Source organism: Peromyscus maniculatus, chromosome 12, assembly GCF_049852395.1.
Source record: "Peromyscus maniculatus bairdii isolate BWxNUB_F1_BW_parent chromosome 12, HU_Pman_BW_mat_3.1, whole genome shotgun sequence".
NCBI classification, from domain to species: domain Eukaryota; kingdom Metazoa; phylum Chordata; class Mammalia; order Rodentia; family Cricetidae; genus Peromyscus; species Peromyscus maniculatus.
Window position 1 is genome coordinate 10,063,859 of NC_134863.1, and position 22,859 is coordinate 10,086,717.

The window sequence follows — 22,859 nt, forward strand, 5'->3', positions numbered from 1 at the left end:
TGCCAATACCACCAGTGAGGGTTCTGACACTAGGGGATCAGAATGGAGGGCAGGTGGTAACTGAGTGTGTGGACTAATGCAGGATAGTCCACACCCTCCTCTCACATCCATGCACAGGAACACTTACCTGCAACCAAGCAAATGCATCTAATCCACACCTATTATCAAAACTACACTCACACATGCACATTCATGCATACCCATGAACAAGAAATCTGAATGGCATGTGGCACAATTACAATAAAATCATAACCATTTGTGGTTAAAGTTGTAGTAAAGTTTAATTATTGGCAAATATCATGCCACCATTGAGATACTTAATCACTTGCATGATTTGCTTGAGTTTCCATGTCATTGCTCGTTGCAGAGATTGTTTTCTTGGGTCTCTATTGCATTGGAACTGATTTATGTAACATTTCACTTGCTCAATTCGATTGTTTATTTCACTCATAAGACCGTCAATCATTAGAAAGCAATTACCTACACAATGTTTAGTAAATCTAAAATTCTCATTGTTATGGTTTAGCTGATTTTATGAATATCACATGAACCTACTATAATTGATATACTTATGATATAAATGGAACATGAATATTGTCTCCTTCTCAACATATGAAATAAAGAAGCAATATATGTTAAATACACAGATTTCCATTAATGAAATGAAATGATTAAAACTCCCCTCCAAGTCCTTTGAAGAATGGAAATTATCTTTTAAATCAATGCTTGAGTGTGCTAGACAAACATCTTTTTAGGAAACTATTTATTCATTTCACATACCAACCACAAATTTGTCCCTCATTCCTCCCTCTCCTGTCTTTTCCCCCAGCCTACCCCTCATCCCCTCCATCAAAAATGTATGGCCTCCCATGGAGAGTCAGCAAAGCCCAGAACATTCAGCTGAGGCAGGTCCACACCTCTCCCCTTTCATCAAGGCTGTGCAAGGTGTCCCTACCATGGGCAATGGGCTCCAAAAGCCAGTTCATGCTCCAGGGATAGATCCTATTCCCACTATCAGGGTGCCATGAAACACACCAAGCTACACAACGGTCTTGCCCAGGCAAAGGCCCAGTCCATTCCCATGCATGATCCACAGCTGTGGGTCCAAAGTTCATGAGTGCCCACCAGCTTAGTTTAGTTGTATCTGTAAGTCTTCCCATCATGGTCTTGATGCCCCTTGCTCATAGAATTACTCTTCCCTCTCTTCGACTGAACATGCTTGGCCATGGCTCTCTGCATCTGTTTCCATCAGTTACTAGATGAAGGCTCTTTATGACAGTTAGGGTAGTCACCAATCTGATCACCAGGGTAGGCTAGCTCAGGCAACCTTTCCACAACTGTTAGTAATCTAAGTTGGGTCATGCCTGTGGATTCCAGGGAACTTCCCTGACCAGGTTTCTCCCTATCCCCATGATGTCTCCTTCTATCAAGTTATCTCTTTCATTGCTCTCCCATGCTACCCATCCCATTCCCTGCTCAACCGTCCCATTTCCCCATGCCCCGATCCCAAATCCCTACTTTCCATTGTCCCACCCTAACCCCCAGGTTTCTCATCTATTTCCCCTTCTGAGGGCGTTCCTCGAGTCCCTTTTAGGGTCCTCCTTGTTATCTAGCATCTCTTGTATTTACTCACTCATTAGTATATACCAGAAGTAAAGCAAAGTTAACCAAACTACAACCCACAGCTCCATAGAAGATAGACAAATATTTTAAATGCATGCTGATATGTATCCTTTTCACCAGCCTCACTGGTTATGTTGATGGACAATTTTTGCATCCAACTGAACTTTCAGATGTGCTAACACCTGCTGAATGGATGTCACTCTGGATTCAAAGTTGCCTATTTCATCTTTCAAAATGGTCTTTGCTTCTCCTAGTAGTTCATGGGTTTTTTTCTTGAGAGTGGCTAATGAAAGCACTCTCATATATCACTAGGCATTTATCTGCCAACATTCCATCGTTACACATCTTCTAAGTCCTGGAGTCTTTTGTATTTCTAGTTCTGCTCTTAGCTTGTGATTCTCTTCCTAGTCCGTGCAAATTTCTTTATGTTTTTTGATGTTGGAGTAAAATGCTGACATCCTATACAGCTGCTTCCTTCACAGTGATTCCCTTCTTTCCAAGTTGAGAGTTTCATGTGAGACATTTAGTACATAAAAGATTGTATTCCTGCCGTCCTCATCTGTCAACTCTTACCTGAAATTGGAATGATAAAAATTGTAAACACAGCCGGGCGGTGGTGGCGCACGCCTTTAATCCCAGCACTTGGGAGGCAGAGGTGGGTGGATCTCTGTGAGTTGGAGGCCAGCCTGGGCTACCAAGTGAGCTCCAGGAAAGGCGCAAAGCTGCACAGAGAAACCCTGTCTCGAAAAACCAAAAAAAAAAAATTGTAAACACACACACAAATTAAACACAAGTTTGGCCATAAGGAAGGAAAAAATTCTTCTTTCCAAGGATATCAATGCCTTCTCCAAGCCCGATGACCTGGATTTGAAACTCAGGACACACCTGGCAAAGGAGAGAAACAGATTCCACAAGCTATCCACTGATCTCCACACGTAAAATGAGACCTCACAAGTGGCCCTCCAAACAGAATACATGTGAAAATGTTAATTTAACAATACACAATCAAAGACAGATTATTTTATGTTGCTTTGGGTGTCCACTGTCTAGAAATGCAACAAATCTCTTACTCATATCTCTCCTGGTCTTTCTCTGCTTTAATTTCCTTCAAGGGAAGACGGTTCAGCAGCTGCCCAACCATCCTGTTCAGTAGGTCTAGTCACATGTCCTAAGTCCATGCACTTTTACCCACATCAAGCAAAGATGCTACATAGGTAGGAAGCAGGACCAAGAGCTGTCAGTCTGCAAGCTCATGACTTCTTGTCCCCCTAGTAATACTGGAAAATGATGAAAACACACTTAGACGAGATGGCCGCACAATGACAGAAGAAAATTCATCGGAGGTAAGAGAGCCTTTTTCTCTCTAAAATAGAAAGGTTACTTTAGTGATCTTACGTTTCAGAGGATATCCCACTGAACAACAAAACTGAGCAGGCATCATGGGTATTAGAGAGTTAGCTTAGGAAGGGGAGAAGAAGAATTGTACCAGCCTGTTCCAAACTGAATAGAGCATCAAAGCATCCAGTGTTAATTATCAGTCTTGTGAGCAGGCCTTTTCTTCTGGAGAAAAAAGGTTCTCTTTAGATAAAACTTAAAGTTTTGGTTTAGAAGTTGTCAGGCACTTCAGATCCCCTCAATTTCCATGCAGTATGTTCCACAACAGTCATATGGAGCAAGCTTCTTATGTCTAGTGTGGGGTTGTAGGTGGTTAGACTTTTAATACATGAGCATTAGTGTAAATAATTGAAGCTACATTGTGGCAGGGTTAATTTCATAGCAGGATCATAAAGATGCTCCAGCATGTTGCAGTGTGGCTTAGGGAACACGCAGCAGAGACCAAACAGATAGTGCCTCTTGATCTGGTGTGGGAACCAGCAAAAGTGGGAAGAGGTACAAGTGAGGAACCCCAGTTCTTTTGTGACACCATCATATATACTAAAGCAGAGTCTTTTATTTGAAGACTCTTTCCCACTTTGATTGGCATTATATCATGTTCATATGTGTTTCAAGGACCCATGTAAACAGAACTCATCATGACCTAAGCCACAGACTGTTTTCTTTTCTTTACATTTCAGGTAAATTGCAGAAACCGAAGACGAGGTATGTATTATGGAATCTCTTTCTTAAGACACCTTTTAGAATTGAATTGTATAAATACTGGGTATCCTAATGTCTAACCAGGCACTGTGATCTATGCCACCTATTGGGAAGCATTTGGACTGTACATTTTAAAAAGTGGGCCTCTAAGTTAAAAACAAAATTCTAGAGGCATTTTTCCATATGCCCTGGAATCAGCTACAATGCCTGTAGTTAGTCTGGAATGGGTGCACCACCCTCTAATTCTTTCTCCCACATGTGGGTGATGCAGATGGAGTAGAGCTGATGTTCCTCAAGGCACCTTGTTCCAATGTCTCATGACTGAGGGTGAAATTCAACTCAGTGAATTTGGATCAGTGTACCTGGTTTGAATCAATGAGCAAGGGTCCACTAGTGGTCATGTTATGCATTGTCTTTGAGTTAGGAATGTGGTAAAGATTTCATTAAGGACAAGGAAAATAGAAGGTTCTTGTTCTATTCCAATTACAGGGACATGATGGAAAGTGAGCAGAGTGTGCTATTAAATGTGCTTTGCTTATCCTCCTCTCCTTTGTACACATTTCCCCAGAACATTTATTCTTTAAGTCCGTGATACTACCAAACTTTCAGGGTTTGGGATTCAGTTACTAGCTCTGCATTTTACTTCTGCCTGTCTGAATAATTTGTTCAGTTGTTGTTAAAAATTCCAGTGAAGATAACCTAAAAGGGAAATGGTAGATTTTTCAATATAGTCTCAGCTTATAGGCTGTAACACAGGGTAATTATATATACAGGCAGGAGTCTGTGGCAGAGTCCCGTTATAACATGTCAGCGACCAGAAGATTTAATGCTCATGCTCAGCTTACCTTTTTATATATCCTTGATCCCTTCCTAAGCCATGATGTCATGCAGAGTTCAGTAGTCTTTCCACCTCACCTAAAAAACTGCTCTAATCTCACACTTGCTGCCAAGTACTGGGTATCATCCAATTGACTGTTGAGATTCACCATGACAGTGCCCATGAAGTGTTGTGTTCACTTTGTGTACTTACCTGTGATAGAGACAATGTGGCTGGTGAGGAACAGTATTCTCTCTTTTACTCTAAGGAACAAGATAGTCTTGTAGGTGATAGTCTTGCAGAGTAAGCCCAATGATAAAGGAAGAACAGAGCCCTTCCATTTCTTCCTTCAGGACTTGTAGCAGTTCATGCATAGTCCTCGGTTCACTTTTAACTCCTGCTTCATGTGGCACCAACAGTGTAGAGTGCTGGGTAAAATGTCTGACAGAACTACCACATCTGCAATATACTGGCAAAGAAAGGCCTAGTGTTAATGTGTAGCTCATTCCCAGCCCGTGTGCCTCATTTTAGACTCCATGCAGGATGACTGAGGTGTAAAGGAGGTCAGAGACTTGTCCTTCATTCTTGAGCCTCTGACCTTATGAGTGAGGAGAGGTCTGATCTCTGACCCCGGTCTAGGCTGTTTTTCATGCATTCTTGATTCTGATTCCAAGATACAGAGGGTGCCTTAGGAAGTTCCCATAAGCTAATACCCATGTTCCAAGGGTTGAAGGACATGAGCAATTGGGGAGCAACCTTCTTGACACACATCTTGCTACAGGCTGTGTCTGTCCTCTATGTTTTGTATATTTATGACTTTGTACTCGAGTATCTGACATGGTGGTCTTTGGGCAGAAATGAGTTCATATCTGACAAGTGTGTTTCCTCCAGGCTCTCCCGTCTTTGGTAGGTTGATGGACTTTGATCTTTACAAGTCTGTCTGATCTTCTGCATTGTCTCATTGAACTACTTTGGCCTTGGCTCCTTTTCATAGACAATCTCAGTAGCCTTAATACAATGTGTCTCCTCTCCTTAAACTCAGCAGCTATTGCTTCTGAACAAGGTGTCCCTCCTAGATCTAGGAGCAGTCTCTACCCCCATTATCTTCCTCCTCCCTTCTCTGGTACCTACCTCTGGGATACTTAGTGTTATAGACACTGCATCTGGTAATACATCAAGGTGTGGGATATTCTTTCTACCTGGGAACATTGAAACATTGCTCAAAAGAATGCCCATCTGAGTCTCTTATGATACTGGTGGGTAGAAGCGAAAGCCTGCTGTTGAACACCTAATGCACTTGAATATGAGAAAAGAGAGGGAAGAGTTGAGTCTAAAATCAGCTAGGAAAGATTTCCTAATCAGATTAATGTAAAAGAATAACTAAATTATAAAAAAAAACTGAAGGAAATTTTTCTAAAATTTATGGAAAGTGACAAAGCCAAACCACTGACTTTTGATGGTCAATTTGGAACTCTCGAACACCTAATGCACTGACACCAATTAGTGCAATGTCTGCTAACTTCCTTGACACTGTCTCTACTTTATACCCGTCTGTAGCTGTGCTGCAGGCAGCCTCATGTACAGACACCCTCATTTTGCATGGAAAGGCAGACGCCTCTGAGAAGTATCCACCTTTAGTGCTTTTTTTAAAGACAACACATATGGCCTTCACCTAGGCCTTGCCAAAAATGTACGACTTCTATGCATGGATCTGGCTACCACTTGTGTCTGAGACTAAGTGGTGGGATGAGTTAAGGGTCCTGGGTGAGATTTCAAAAGATGGTCCTAGTATTGGCCTCCATAATCTGTTTGTTGTGGCATAGTCACACAGGGTGAAGAGTGAGTATCATGGGTCACAGTTAGGAAAAGGGCTTACACATGTGCTGCCTTTCTGGGTCTGGGCCTGCTGGTGGGTGGAATGGAAGGAGAGAAGTGATTCAGACTCATAAGAGAGTTGATAAATCTGCGTGGGTCTGGGCATAGAGGGCCTTCATGGGTTAGTAGCACTATATGATAGAACAGGTTTAGAATAGGTTTAGAATACTCCAGAGAGCCTGGGTATGGGGCACTTGCCTGTGTCCATACCTGTTTTGGCATTAGGTTGAGGGTCCTTCATAAAGCTAGGCAGGAAGGACTATGGAGGATGACCCCTGCCAATACCACCAGTGAGGGTTCTGACACTAGGGGATCAGAATGGAGGGCAGGTGGTAACTGAATGTGTGGACTAATGCAGGATAGTGCATACCCTCCTCTCACATCCATGCACACGAACACTTACCTGCAACCAAGCAAATGCATCTAATCCACACCTATGATCAAAACTACACTCACACATGCACATTCATGCATACCCATGAACAAGAAATCTGAATGGCATGTGCACGATTACAATAAAATCATAACAATTTGTGGTTAAAGTTGTAGTAAAGTTAATTTTTCCAAATATCATGCCACCATTGAGATACTTAATCACTTGCATGATTTGCTTGAGTTTCCATGTCATTGCTCATTGCAGAGATTGTTTTCTTGGGTCTCTATTGCATTGGAACTGATTTATGTAACATTTCACTTGCTCAATTCGAGTGTTTACTTCACTCATAAGACCATCAATCATTAGAAAGCAATTACCTACACAATGTTTATTAAATCTAAAATTCTTGCTGTTGTTGGTTTAGCTGATTTTATGAATATCACATGAACCTACTAAAATTGATATACTTATGATATAAATGGATACATGAATATTGTCTCCTCTGAATATATGAAAAAAGAAGCAATATACGTTAAATACACAGATTTCCATTAATGAAATGAAATGATTAAAACTCCCCTCCAAGTCCTTCGAAGAATGGAAATTATCATTTAAAAAAATGCTTGAGTGTGCTAGACAAACATCTTTTTAGGAATCTCTTTATTCATTTCACATACAAACCACAAATTTGTCCCTCATTCCTCCCTCTCCCGTCTTTCCCCCCAGCCTAACCCTCATCCCCTCCATCAAAAATGTATGGCCTCCCATGGAGAGTCAGCAAAGCCCAGAACATTCAGCTGAGGCAGGTCCACACCTCTCCCCTTTCATCAAGGCTGTGCAAGGTGTCCCTACCATGGGCAATGGGCTCCAAAAGCCAGTTCATGCTCCAGGGATAGATCCTATTCCCACTGTCAGGGTGCCATGAAACACACCAAGCTACACAACGGTCTTGCCCAGGCAAAGGCCCAGTCCATTCCCATGCATGATCCACAGCTGTGGGTCCAAAGTTCATGAGTGCCCACCAGCTTAGTTTAGTTGTATCTGTCTTCCCATCATGGTCTTGATGCCCCTTGCTCATAGAATTACTCTTCCCTCTCTTCGACTGAACATGCTTGGCCATGGCTCTCTGCATCTGTTTCCATCAGTTACTAGATGAAGGCTCTTTATGACAGCTAGGGTAGTCACCAATCTGATCACCAGGGTAGGCTAGCTCAGGGAACCTTTCCACCACTGCTAGTATTCTAAGTTGGGTCATGCCTGTGGATTCCAGGGAACTTCCCTGACCAGGTTTCTCCCTATCCCCATGATGTCTTCCTCTATCAAGTTATCTCTTTCATTGCTCTCCCAAGCTACCCATCCCATCCCCTGCTCAACCGTCCCATTTCCCTATGCCCCGATCCCATATCCCTACTTTCCATTGTCCCACCCTAACCCCCAGGTTTCTCAGGAGTTCTCATCTATTTCCCCTTCTGAGGGCGTTCCTCGCGTCCCTTTTAGGGTCCTCCTTGTTATCTAGCATCTCTGGTATTTACTCACTCATTACCAGAAGTAAAGCAAAGTTAACCAGACTACAACCCACAGCTCCATAGAAGATAGACAAATATTTTAAATGTATTCTGATATGATTCCTTTTCATCAGCCTCACTGGTTATGTTGAAGGATAATTTTGCATCCAACTGAACTTTCAGATGTGCTAACACCTGCTGAATGGATGTCACTCTGGATTCAAAGTTGCCTATTTCATCTTTCAAAATGGTCTTTGCTTCTCCTAGTAGTTCATGGGTTTTTTTCTTGAGAGTGGCTAATGAAAGCACTCTCATATATCACTAGGCATTTATCTGCCAACATTCTATCGTTACACATCTTCTAAGTCCTGGAGTTTCTTTTGTATTTCTAGTTCTGCTCTTAGCTTGTGATTCTCTTCCTAGTCCATGCAAATTTCTTTATGTTTTTTGATCTTGGAGTAAAATGCTGACATCCTATACAGCTGCTTCCTTCATAGTGATTCTCTTCTTTCCAAGTTGAGAGTTTCATGTGAGACTTTTACTACATAAAAGATTGTATTCCTGCCGTCTTCATCTGTCAACTCTTACCTGAAATTGGAATGATAAAAATTGTAAACACAAACACTAAAGTTTAAACACAAGTTTGGTCACAGGGAAGGATAAAATTCTTCTTTCCAAGGATATCGATGCCTTCTCTAAGCCCAATGACCTGGATTAGAAACTCAGAACACACCTGGCAAAAGGGGAGGAACAGATCCCACAAGCTATCCACTGACCTCCACACCCAAAATGAGACCTCACAAGTGGCCCTCCAAACAGAATACATGTGAAAATGTTAATTTAACAATACACAATCAAAGACAGATTATTTTATGTTGCTTTGGGTGTCCACTGTCTAGAAATGCAACAAATCTCTTACTCATATCTCTCCTGGTCTTTCTCTGCTTTAATTTCCTTCAAGGGAAGACGGTTCAGCAGCTGCCCAACCATCCTGTTCAGTAGGTCTAGTCACATGTCCTAAGTCCATGCACTTTTACCCACATCAAGCAAAGATGCTACATAGGTAGGAAGCAGGACCAAGAGCTGTCAGTCTGCAAGCTCATGACTTTCTGTCCCCCTAGTAATACCGGAAAATGATGAAAACACACTTAGACGAGATGGCCGCACAATGACAGAAGAAAATTCATCGGAGGTAAGAGAGCCTTTTTCTCTCTAAAATAGAAAGGTTACTTTAGTGATCTTACGTTTCAGAGGATATCCCACTGAACAACAAAACTGAGCAGGCATCATGGGTATTAGAGAGTTAGCTTAGGAAGGGGAGAAGAAGAATTGTACCAGCCTGTTCCAAACTGAATAGAGCATCAAAGCATCCAGTGTTAATTATCAGTCTTGTGAGCAGCTTTTTCTTCTGGAGAAAAAAGGTTCTCTTTAGATAAAACTTAAAGTTTTGGTTTAGAAGTTGTCAGGCACTTCAGATCCCCTCAATTTCCATGCAGTATGTTCCACAACAGTCATATGGAGCAAGCTTCTTATGTCTAGTGTGGGGTTGCAGGTGGTTAGACTTTTAACACATGAGCATTAGTATAAATAATTGAGGCTACATTGTGGCAGGGTTAATTTCATAGCAGTATCATAAAGATGCTCCAGCATGTTGCAGTGTGGCTTAGGGAACATGCAGCAGAGACCAAACAGATAGTGCCTCTTGATCTGGTGTGGGAACCAGCAAAAGTGGGAAGAGGTACAAGTGAGGAACCCCAGTTCTTTTGTGACACCATCATATGATATACTAAAGCAGAGTCTTTTATTTGAAGACTCTTTCCCACTTTGATTTGCATTATACCATGTTGATATGTGTTTCAATGACCCATGCAAACAGAACTCATCATGACCTAGGCCACAGACTGTTTTCTTTTCTTTACATTTCAGGTGCATTGCAGAAATCGAAGACGAAGTATGTATTATGGAATCTTTTTCCTAAGACACGTTTTAGAAATGAACTGTGTAAATACTTGGTATCCTTATATCTAACCAGCCACTGTGATCTATGACACTGGGAAGCATTTGGACTGTATTTTTTAAAAAGTGGGTCTCTAAGTTAAAAAAATAGTGGAGGCATTTGTCCATGTGCACTGGATTCAGCTATGATGCCTGTAGTTAGTTTGGAATGCTGTACACCAGGCCACATCTAAATCTGTTTTTTCCCAAGATAGGTATCCCAATTGCTCAGTCCAATCTACAGGGACAAGCTGTTGAATTACCCTATTAGGATACACACTTGACCTTTATAAAGTATATATGTTCAAAGCCCATCATATGCAGTACATTTATTTGTTTGTGTGATACTCTGTGAAAGAATAAACCAAGGCACAGAGATAAGTGATGAGGCTGTCCATGGAGATGAAGAGACCTTCTATAGCCCCAGCACTTGGTAATCCCTAACTTGGAACATCCCAGTATCTGCCTTCAATAGGTCAAAACTGCAGAGATCAGGACCCTGTAGTGACTACCACAGAGAGCCCAGGGCATTACTTCTCATCTACATACAGACATTCCGAAGAATGAAAGGTTAGAAAGCACACAGGCTTCTAGTCAGATCACTGATTCTGAGAATGGGAAACAGATACTGCATGGCGAGATGGGGCAGGTGTGTTTCATTTAGAATTTTATAGTACATGGATTAATCCAGTAAGAACTAATGAAAAATGGAAGAAACACTTCTCAGAAAAAGAGCACAACAATTGTTTATACAATGCTCAGCCCTGAACACATATACATATAAAGCATAAAAGTAATATTATGTATACTGATCAGGTTCTATTTATTTGATTTGGAACACACACACACACACACACACACACACACACACACACACACACACACTCCAGTTAGTGAGAAAAGGAGCCATGTTTTGAAAGAGAGCAAGGAAAGGTTTATGGGTCTAGAGGAGGGTTTTCATTGAGAAACAGGTGTGGGAAATGATGTCCTTATTATAATATCAAAAAAAAGATTTTTTAAAGAAATAGTTTGATATGATGGTTTTTCTATATCTTATATTTCTTTTGTCATGTTTGGTTGTTATCTTTCAGAAATTTTTTTCTAGTGGGAGACAGACAGAATGGATCCAAATGAGATGGGAGATTGGGAGGAACTGGCAGGAACAAGGGGAGGAGAAACTATAATTTGGAATATTGTATGAAAAAAATCCATTTCCAACAAAAGGGAAAAAATGAAAAATTTAAAAATTCTCTCATGCAAATTTAAGATCAAGATTTTAATAGAAAAAATGAAAGTACTATATATCAAAAAGAAATAAATGATTTAGCAAAAAAAAACCAATAGCATGAGCACAAAAGAGACACTCATCTTAACAACAGTGTCCACTAGGAACTCCAGTTACCTCTTGGCTCTGGATCTGAGCTGACACATTTTCCTAATAGGAGGACGTTTTTAAAGATATATTTATTTTTATTTTGGGTATATGAGTGTTCACCTGTATGAATGTATGTGCACCATTTGTATCTATGATACATATGCAGACTCAAATTAGCTGTATGGTTTCTAGCAACTGGAGTTATAGACTATTTTGAGCTGTTTTTTCTGTGTTAGAAACCAACCAGACCTGTGTCCTCTGCAGGAACAGCAGGGGATGTTAACCTCTGGTCTCCTTTGCTCCTGGCAACAGGTTTTTAAATGTGAGCTAGACTCTGGGCTCCAAGGGGACTTCTGCTCACTGGTAGTCAGTATCCATACTGCCTGTGAGTGGGAACACTAGGGGGACCACAGGCAGCAGGTAGGAGTAAGAAGAGCATCGTTATTTGCAAAATGGTTTCTGTGTATTTGCTCAGGCATGTGCTATGAAGGCCTTTGGCAAAGAAGAGCTAGTTCTTGAGAGAGAATGTGGTTCATTGCATACCTACCATTTCTAAGGCCTCGGGTGTGAGCTCCCAGTATGCAAAAGATGTGCTGTGGTTGTATAGCTTTATAAACCTCCTTCAGAGGTGCTGATGGGAGAATTTTAAGTTCAAAGTCATCTATTTCTACAAAGTGACATTGAGATCACTGTGGGCCAGAGACCGTTTCTCTAAAAAAAAGTGAAAAGAAAAGAACAGAGGGGAGTAGGACTTCGTCCATTGCCGGTGTGTTTCTGTGTGGGAAAAGATTCTGGAGAAACAGAGCTTTCATGAAGAATAGATGAACAGCACCTTGCAAACTCACATGTAGCCTGTATAGACTACCATTCTGTTAGCTGAACTCAGTTCAGATTGTCCACACAGTTTCAGGGGACATCTATCACCTACAATGGCACCAGGCTGCTTTTCCAGCCTCTTCCTGATGAGGGTTTATCCAGGTTTCGTGAGATTAAAAGAGTTTCCTTTTCTCCCATCCTCCACGTAAAAACTTGGTTTAGATTGACTTGGAGCCTGGAGATTGACTTGGAGCATTGGTACCCTCCCAATTTTTTTTTTTCCAGAGGGTCAGACTCAGTCACTGAGAGGCCAGTGGCAGGTTGAGGATGAAAGAGGAGGTGCTGTTTACTGATCCAGGAATCCGACAGCTCACTTCGGATGAAGCTCACACTTGGAGTCAGGGACTGCCTGGCAGAGCATGTCTCCTGTCTGTTGTTTCTGTCAGGAGAGGTCGTCACTGGCACACAAATGCAGCTGTTACTGCTCCATTGTGTGAAATGTCACAAGTTTTCAAAGCTTCTTACCTTCCTACCTCCCATGGACAATGCCATACATTGTCCATGAGATGTACTATTATATAAGGGGCAGTCAAAGAATGAAGAATAGCGGTTCTCCAGTGTTCTAGAGTAAATGAAACAGTTTGTCTGAATTCAGTTACTCCTGTGTAGCTGAAGTCTTCTGGTATCTCACAGACATCACAGGGCACTTCTGAATGCCTGTGCTTTTTCCTACAGTATACATTACAAAGATCTGTTTTAGCCTAGTGAGTCCTGTGGGTAGTCCTTAAGAAATTCTTAGGGTCTTAGTGAACAGCGGTGAATGGAGCCATTGCAAGGGTGTCATGGGCTCTAAGAAGGATTAGAGTGATACCACTCTGCTCTGGCACCACACTCACAAAGTGTGTTCAGTCATGGGGCTCTTCCTTCTGTATTTCCACATAAATTAGATTTTACTTGTCATGTTCATGTAATGCTTAACTGGTTGTACACTATTCAGTAATCCTCCTGAAGCACAATCTCACTCTGATGACTGTACCCGGAAACAAGCAATCAGATCAAATGTACAAACACACAGTTGTTAGTTTCCTCTGTTTTTCTGCCATGAGGCTGACATGAAACTCTATTCTCGATGCATTCCCAGTTTCTCCTTTATTGAGAGAATTCAGCAGAGACAAGCTATACCCCATACAGATGTGATGATACCAGAATTCTGTAAATTTTATTCTATAGAAACAACTGATAAGAAAAAAGGCATGTTGTGAATTCTGTAATTCTGTCCAGTTGTGTAATGTGGTGATAATCATTTTCTTTCATATGTAAATCTAGAGAGAAGTTTAAGACAATTTTTCCTATGTAGGTTAATACTAATATATCTAAGTCTTCAATGTAAACACAGCTAAAGAATTTAAAATGCATCTGATGTCACCTTCGGCTCTCATTCAATAGCATGAACCAGTGGAAACTGAGGCTCATTAGTATGAGTCAGGGTGGCTTCACCTGCTGTAGACAGGAATGGGTGGACCACCCTCTAATCCTTTCTCCCACATGTGGGTAATGCAGATGGAGTAGAGCTGATGTTCCTCAAGGCACATTGTTCCAATGTCACATGACTGAGGGTGAAATTCAACTCAGTGAATTTGGATCAGTGTACCTGGTTTGAATCAATGAGCAAGGGTCCACTAGTGGTCATGTTATGCATTGTCTTTGAGTTAGGAATGTGGTCAAGATTTCATTAAGGACAAGGAAAATAGAAGGTTCTTGTTCTATTCCAATTACAGGGACATGATGGAAAGTGAGCAGAGTGTGCTATTAAATGTGCTTTGCATATCCTCCTCTCCTTTGTACACATTTCCCCAGAACATTTATTCTTTTTTTTTTTTTTTTTTTTTTTAAGATTTATTTATTATGTATACAGCATGTGTCCCTGCAGGCCAGAAGAGGTAACCAGATCTCATTACAGATGGTTTCGAGCCACCATGTGGTTGCCGGGAATTGAACTCAGGACCTCTGGAAGAGCAGTCGGTGCTCTTAACCACTGAGCCATCTTTCCAGCTCCAATCTTATCTTTTTTTTTTTTTTTTTTTTTTTTTTTTTTTTGCTTTTTCGAGACAGGGTTTCTCTGTGTAGCTTTGCGCCTTTCCTGGAGCTCACTTGGTAGACCAGGCTGGCCTCGAACTCACAGAGATCCGCCTGGCTCTGCCTCCCAAGTGCTGGGATTAAAGGCGTGCGCCACCACCGCCCGGCAGAACATTTATTCTTTAAGTCCGTGATACTACCAAACTTTCAGGGTTTGGGATTCAGTTACTAGCTCTGCATTTTACTTCTGCCTGTCTGAATAATTTATTCAGTTGTTGTTAAAAATTCCTGTGAAGATAACCTAAAAGGGAATTGGTACTTTTTTGAATATAGTCTCAGCTTATAGACTGTAACACGGGGTAATTATATATACAGGCAGGAGTCTGTGGCAGAGTCCCATTATAACCTGTCAGTGACCAGAAGATTTAATGCTCATGCTCAGCTTACCTTTTTATATATCCTTGATCCCTTCCTAAGCCATGATGTCATGCAGAGTTCAGTAGTCTTTCCACCTCACCTAAACTAAACTGCTCTAATCTCACACTTGCTGCCCAGTACTGGGTATCATCCAATTGACTGTTGAGATTCACCATGACAGTGCCCATGAAGTGTTGTGTTCACTTTGTGTCCTTACCTGTGATAGATCCACTGTGTCTGGGGAGGAACAGTATTCTCTTTTGTACTCTAAGGAACCTGTAGGTGATAGTCTAGCAGAGTAAGCCCAATGATAAAGGAAGAACAGAGCCCTTCCATTTCTTCCTTAAGGACTTGTAGCAGTCCATGCATAGTCCTCTGTTCACTGTTAACTCCTGCTTCACGTGGCACCAACAGGGTAGACTGCTGGGTAAAATGGCTGTTTAGTCTGACACAACTACCACATCTGCAATATACTGGCAAGGAAGGGCCTAGTGTTAATGTGTAGCTCATTCCCAGCCTATGCGCCTCATCCTGGACTGCCATGCAGGATGACTGAGGTGTAGAGGAGGTCAGAGACTTTTCCTTCATCCTTGAACCTCTGACCTTATGAGTGAGCAGGGATCTGATCTCTGACCCCTGCCTTGGCTCTTTTTCATGCATTCTTGATTCTGATTCCAAGATACATATGGTGTCTTAGGAAGTTCCCATAAGTTAATATCCATGTTTCTAGGGCTGAAGGACATGAGCAATTGGGAGCAACCTTCTTGACACACATCTTGCCACAGGCTGTGATTGTCCATAGTGTTCTGTGTATTCGTGGCTTTCTTTTGGGAATTTCAAGTTGCCCCACAGAGATCCAGGACCAGTCTCCACCCCCATAATCCTCCATCTCTCTCTTCTCTAGCCACTTTCTCCTACTTCTGGAATGCCATGTGGACTCTAGACTCTGTACCTAGTAATACATCAATGTGTGACAATTCCCTTATTCCGGGAATTTTTTCATGGTGTTTCATACTATAAAACATTTCTCAGAAGTGTCCCCAGAATGAGTCTCTATGTGTCGTGTCTTTTATATTCTATAATTTTCTCTTCCTCCTTCTCTAAACTTATCAGTCACAAGAAAAGAGTCCGGAACCCAAAACTTCTAGTGTACTACATTTACAGAATGACATTTGAATCTTACTAGGTCATCTGGCTCATCTCTTCACCTGATGGGCATAGGTAGAAGGCTGGTTGTGTGCAACTGAAGTTCTTGAACATGTAAAGACAGAGAAGTTAACCAGAGTCAGCTTGGAGCAGTCACATAAACAGAGTGACACAAGGCACAATAAGAAAAAAAAAACTAAGTGATCCATGCAACTACATGAGCCGGGCAGTGGTGGTACACGCCTTTAATCTCAGCACTCAGGAGGCAGAGGCAGGTGGATCTCTGTGAGTTCAAGGCCAGTCTGGTCTACAGAGTGAGTTCCAGGAAAGGCGCAAAGCTACCCAGAGAAACCCTGACTCGGAAAAAAAAAAAAAAAACAACTAAGTGAAAACGCATACATAGACACACCAAGACACACCCAGGGACACACACACATATACACACAGACACTATACACACAGACAGATATAGACACAGACACACACACACACACACACACACACACACACACACACACACACACACACAAACAAACACAAACAGAAGAACATTGTCTGAAATCTTAGGAAGTGTGACAACAGTAAAGTCACTGACATGTTATGGTCATTTGGACCAAACACCTGAAGCTGTGACTCCAATTATTAGAATATCTGCTCCCTACAATGACCTTGTCTTGAATTTACCTGCATCTATATACTGATGGCAGCCTCGTGTTCACAGGCCCCCATTTTGCATGGAAAGGATCACCTCTGAGAAATGCCTAGCCTTTGTGCCTTCTCTAAGAGAAGTCTCATGTCTTTGGTCTTCACCTTGCCAAAAATGCACAACTTATAATCATTATTTAGGAGTTTTGGTAAGTTTAAAGGGCTTGCAGATATATATGTATATGTTTATATATATATCACAAAGCTGAAGTGTTATAAAGACCAGAAAACCATGTTCATAAACACATGTAGATTAGCCATTGTGCATTGTTCTTTCATAAAATATGCACCACATATGATGAATTATTGCAATTTATCTCATTATTCATACTTACCAAGATTGCATCATTTTTACCTTTGAGAGATAATGTAATGGGACATGAACATTCACTTTTAAATAGTTGTTTAAAGTTAAATACATGGTGTACAGATGCTCAGAAGGTGATTAGACTGTGCACACATTGGTACCCTGTTTTGTTTTTAATTTTTTAAATTTTTATTTTATAATTTAATTTAATTTTACATATACCCATGGATTCCCTTGTTCTCCCCCCCTCCTGCCCTCCCCCTGCCTTCCTCCCAGCCCCCCCCATTCCCATCTCCTCCATGGCAAAGACTCCCCTGAGAATTGAGTTCAACTTGGTAGATTCAGTCCAGGCAGGTCCAGTCACCTCCTCCCAGGATGAGCCAAGTGTCCCTGTATAAGCCCCAGGTTCCAAACTGCCAGCATATGCACTGAGGGCAGGTCCCGGTCCCACTGCCTGGATGCCTCCCAAACAGATCAAGCTAATCAACTGTCTCACTTATCCAGAGGGCCTGATCCAGTTGGGGTCTCCTCAGGTATTGGTTCATAGTTCTTGTGTTTCCCTTCATTTGGCTATTTGTCCCTGTGCTTTTTCCAACCTTGGTCTCAACAATTCTCGCTCATACAAACCCTCCTCTTTCTTGCCAACTGGACTCCTGGAGCTCCACCTGGGGCCTGGCTGAGGATCTCTGCATCTGGTTCCCTCAGTCATTGGATGAGGTTTCTAGCATGATAGTTAGGGTGTTTGGCCATTCTATCACCAGAGTAGGTCAGTTCCGGCTGTCTCTCGACCATTGGCAGTAGTCTATTGTGGGGGTATCTTTGTGGATTTCTGTGGGCCTCTCTAGCACTTTGCTTCTTCCTATTCTCATGTGGTCTTCATTTATCATGGTCTTTTATTTCTTGTTCTCTCTCTCTGTTCTTGATCTATCTGGGATCTCCTGTTCCCCTAAGCTCTCTTTCCCTCCACCCTTGCCCTTCATTACCCCCACTCACGTCCAGGTTGTTCATGTAGATCTCGTCCATTTCTCTGTCATTGAGTGATCCCTATGTCTTTCTTGGGGTCCTGTTTTCTAGGTAGCCTCCCTGGAATTGTGAGTAGCAGTCTAGTCATCTTTGTTTTACATCTAGTATCCTCCTATAAGTGAGTACATATCATGTTTTCTTTCTGAGTCTGGGTTACCTCACTCAGCATGATTTAATCTCCAGTGCACATATAAAAAAGTTCAGACAATTCTATGCACACCCGTAACCCCAGCATATTCAGGGCCAGAGAAGGATGATTCTGGGTCCTGATGACTATTAGTCTCAGTTTAGCTTCAATGAAAAACCTTGATTGAAGGAAGGAAGACAAAAGTGAAAGACCAGGTTTGTTATAATTTACATTTTTAATTCTTTGAGAATTTAATGTGACTACTGTGTTTACATCATTCTATCCCACCTTCTCCTCAATCCATCTCATCCCATGTCCCCCCTTCAAATATATGAGTTCTTCTCTGATAACTACTATACTTACATAAACAGAGGAGTTCATTTAATGTTGCTCTTATATATACCTATGTGTGCTCTTGTATGTTTAGTGCAGTTAGTTCAGGATTAGATAACTTATGAGGAGACTTACCTCTGGAGAAAATTCATCTCTCTGCAACCTCTCTGTAGCTCCTGGTCTAGGGTGCCATATCAGTAGGGGCTGTCATGATGCAGGTCCTATTTGGGGAACTGTGTTGAGATTTCATGGGCTATATCATCCCTGCCATGTCTAGAAGACACTATCTAGCAGCATATGTCCTGTCCCTCTGGTTCTTATAGTCTTTCCAATCCTCTACCAAAATGTTCCCTGAGCCTTAGGTGTGGGGGTTATCTTATGCATCTACAATTTGGGATCCCACAATTTGTCTTCTGACCTCTACATGCAAACTGAAGCATACCAGTGGTCACTCCAAAGAGAATACCTGTGAAGATTTGTATTTAATCTTCAATCTGATAGATTATTTTATGTTGCTTTAGGTCCCCCACTGTCTGGAAATACAATTCTGTTACTCATATCTCTCCAGGCCTTTTTCTGTTTTAATTTCCCTTCAAGGGAAGACAGTTCAGCAGCTGCCCAACAATCCTGTTCAGTAGGTCTAGTCACATGTACTAAGTCTATGCACTTTTAGTCACATCAAGTAAGGATGCTGCATAAGTAGGAAGCAAGACCATGAGCTGACAGTCACTTTCTGTCCCCTTTAGTGCTACCTGAAGAGACAGAAATAAAGGTGGAGAAGGTAAGGGGGCCTTTCTTTTCTCTAAGATAGAAAGGTTATTCTAGTGATCTTATGTTTCAGTGCATATCCCATTGAACAATGAAACTGAGCAGGGCATCATGGGTATTAGAGAGTTAATTTAGGAAGAGGACAAAGTGGAATTGTACCATCTTGGTCCAGACTGAATCAAATCTTCCCGTGTCAAGTGTCACAGTCTGTATGAGGGGGGCTTTTCTTCTGGAGAAAAAAGGCTCCTCTTTAGATAAATGTGTGTAATATTGACTCAGAAGTTAACAGGCATATCATCTATTAAGATGTGTGTTTTTCCTTAAGGGGCCTCTCCTATTTGTTTTCCCATCCTGTCATCTAGATGGAATTTGTGTTGTTCCCCAAAAGTCTCAATATGGTGGGAAGCTTCATGCATCCAATATTTGAATATTTAGGGCATAATACATTTAAAACATGTGCACTCGTGCAAATAATTGGAGGCCCCCTCTTAGAAGGAATTAATCTCCCAGGGCAGGTTGTTAAGTTGGTCTGCCATGCTGGGATGTAGCTTAGGGAGCCCTCAGTGAAGGCCAAACAGAAGAGGTGCTCTGCTCTCACTTTGAGTCAGCATTAGTGTGTGATGTATTAGTTTTTGTCACAAAGTACGTAGCCCTGGTTTTCTGTGACATCATCACATAATGTATGAATACAGTCTTTTTTTTAATGTCTTTTTCCTATCCTGCTTTACACTATGCTGTGTCATAGGGTGAACCAAAGAGCTATGCAAAAAGACTCTGTATGACCTGAACCTCAAAGTGTTTTCTTTCCTTTCAATTACAGGTGGAGAAGAGGAAATTTAATTGTTGTATGTATTACGGAATCTCTCAAACACATTTTAGAATTGTTTAAATGCTGGCTGTCTTTTCTCTGGCACACCAATGTGATATAAGACTCCTATTGGGAGTGAAACTTGGGAATTTAAGCAGGGAAAAGGCAATGCCCTAAGTAACGAGTCTTACCAATGTGTCTACAGTCACTGCTTTCAGTTCTGATGCCTCTAGTTATTTTGGCATTTTGTGTACCAGGCAGGGTCTAAATAGATTTTTTCCCAATACAGTTATCCCTATGACAGAGTCCACTTTCCAGTGACAAATTTGTCAATTCAAAAAGCAAGATACACATTTTACCTTTAAAAAAAAAGTGTTCAAAGCTCACCGTACAGATGTGTGATAGACTTGGTTTTGTTTTGGTTTTTTTTTGTGCATTTCTCTGGAGAATGATAGCTCAAAGTGTATGGATAGGTCATCAGTCTTTCCAGTGGTAGAGCTCAGGAAGTACTTTTTATTTTGTCAAGGGCTCAGGGATACCTATGTGAGAGGCCCATCTTCCCAGCATCTGCCTGCAATAACCCAGCCCTAGGTAAATAGCAGACAATGATGAGCACCAAGTGGGCAGAAAGCCAGGCAGTACTCTTTAGCTGCCTGCAGACACTCATAAGTATGATAGATGGAAATTTGTAGATGTAACCAACCGTCTTATTAAATAAGAAACACAGAACCAATGTAAAAGAGAAAGCCAAGAGGTCAGAGCTCAGAGCTAAAACCTTACCCTTCCTCCTGTGGTGGTCCTACCTCTCTGAAAGAGACCTACTTCCTGTGTGTTTGTCTTGATATAGTCTTTCTGTTCTGCCTTCTCATTGGTTGTAAACCCAAACACGTGACTGCCTCGTCACTGCCTGTAAGTACAGCCCTCCAGGTCTTAAAGGCGTGTGTCTCCAATGCTGGCTGTATCCCTGAACATACAGAGACTTACCTAGCTCTGCCTACCAAGTGCTGGGATTAAAGGCATGTGCCACCACCGCCACGCTCTTTTTATGGCTCTAATAGCTCAGACCCCAGGCAACTTTATTTATTAACATACAATTAAATCACATTTCAGTACAAATAAAATACCACCATAGAAAGTCCATATGTTTGGTCAGATCAGAGCATTTGACTATAGGAGACACTGCACTGAAAAATAGGTCGGATGTGTGTGATAACTGGATTTATGGAAGAGATGGCTCATTCCAGTAAGAACTATTGTAAAAGCTTAACAGATTAGACAACATTAACATGAGCCCAAAGAGCCACACAATTTATAGGCAATGTCCACTAAGACCTCCAGTCATCCCTTCATTCTTGAGCTGCACTGGATCATTCTTTTGGCTATCTATACATCTTTAAAGGTGAGCTTGAGTTTGTGTTCCAGAATTACTTCTATCACTGGCAGTCAGTCTCCCTGCTGCCTGCTGTGTCTGAGCACTCAGTGGAATGATATAAGCAGCAGTGAGTTACACAGGCAGAGCATGGCTGGGTATCATCATTCTGAAGATGCTGGCTGTGTTAGAGTAGCCTCACAGTCAGATTTGTCAAAGAGGGTCAATGGGCAGGAATGTAAAGACCAGTTCGGTTTAGTGTGCTTCTAGCATGTGCACAACCCTGGATTTGATCCCAATGACTGTATAATATGTGCCCATTGTGGCACACTTCTGTAAACCCAATTCTTCAGAGCTAGAGTGAGGAGAACCATAAATTGAAACTCATCCTTTTATACATAGGGATTTTCAGCCTGATCTTGCATTAGAGGTATTTCTAGAAGTTTAAAATAATGGTTAGGGGATGAGCTTGACTCAATTGCCCCATAGAGTCTGTGGGTAGAAGAGTGTGTAGAAACTGGACTTTGATGAGTCGAGCAGAGCAGGTGTGGTGCACACTTGGTGCTAATACAGACCCTGCCCTTCTAGCTACATTTATCTGGGTTGTCCATACAGTGGCTGAGGATATTTGTCATCTAGAAAGCCATGTGCATACTTACCACCCAAATGCCAGACTGCTTTCCTTACCTGGTCATGTTGAAGACATCAAGGAAGGCTTGGCCAATTGAAGGGAAGTTTCATTTTTGTCAAACCATCGTGCAATAACATGATGTAGAATGATTTGGACTCTGAGTATTTCTAAGGAATATGCTCGAATCTATAATCTCTCAGTGGGGTTCCCTGGCAGTCACAATTAGTCAGTGGGAGGGATATGACAGGTTGAAGATGCAAGAGAAGAGTCACATATTTGTACTAAGCCAGTGCCCTCCAGTGACTCCAGTTTTGAGTCAGGGATTGGAAGGTAAAGAATATCTCTCTCTCTCTCAGGCTGCTCCTGTCAGGGGTTTGGTCACAGTGACAGGGGTGTAACTAATGTGGTCCTAACGGTGAAAAGTCGGGAGTGCACACAGTTGTTTACTTCTCAGTCATGTAAGGCTATTAATACCGTATGTTCTCTGTGAGCTACAAGGACCACAGGTGAATAAAGAATGAAAGTCAACAGCAGCCACACTTCCCATGCTGGATGCAATGGATCGCTCTAAATTCAGTCACTAGCTTCTAGCTGAATTCCTCTGATATTTAACAAACATCATTGGAGTATTTCTGCTGTACATGTGCCTTTCCTTATGATTTACCATTTG

General features: G+C 41.7%; 1 protein-coding gene across 1 annotated transcript in view; it reads left to right on the plus strand.

Annotated features, from left to right (window-relative positions):
• LOC143268192 (uncharacterized) overlaps nucleotides 1-22,859 on the plus strand; it is a 104,002-nt gene that overhangs the window by 70,192 nt on the left and 10,951 nt on the right. Inside the window, exons 25-30 of the mRNA XM_076549335.1 lie at nucleotides 2,896-2,966; nucleotides 3,699-3,723; nucleotides 9,415-9,485; nucleotides 10,220-10,244; nucleotides 19,360-19,394; nucleotides 20,202-20,226. Coding sequence (XP_076405450.1) covers nucleotides 2,896-2,966; nucleotides 3,699-3,723; nucleotides 9,415-9,485; nucleotides 10,220-10,244; nucleotides 19,360-19,394; nucleotides 20,202-20,226 — 252 coding nt within the window. The remainder of the gene's footprint in view (nucleotides 1-2,895; nucleotides 2,967-3,698; nucleotides 3,724-9,414; nucleotides 9,486-10,219; nucleotides 10,245-19,359; nucleotides 19,395-20,201; nucleotides 20,227-22,859) is intronic.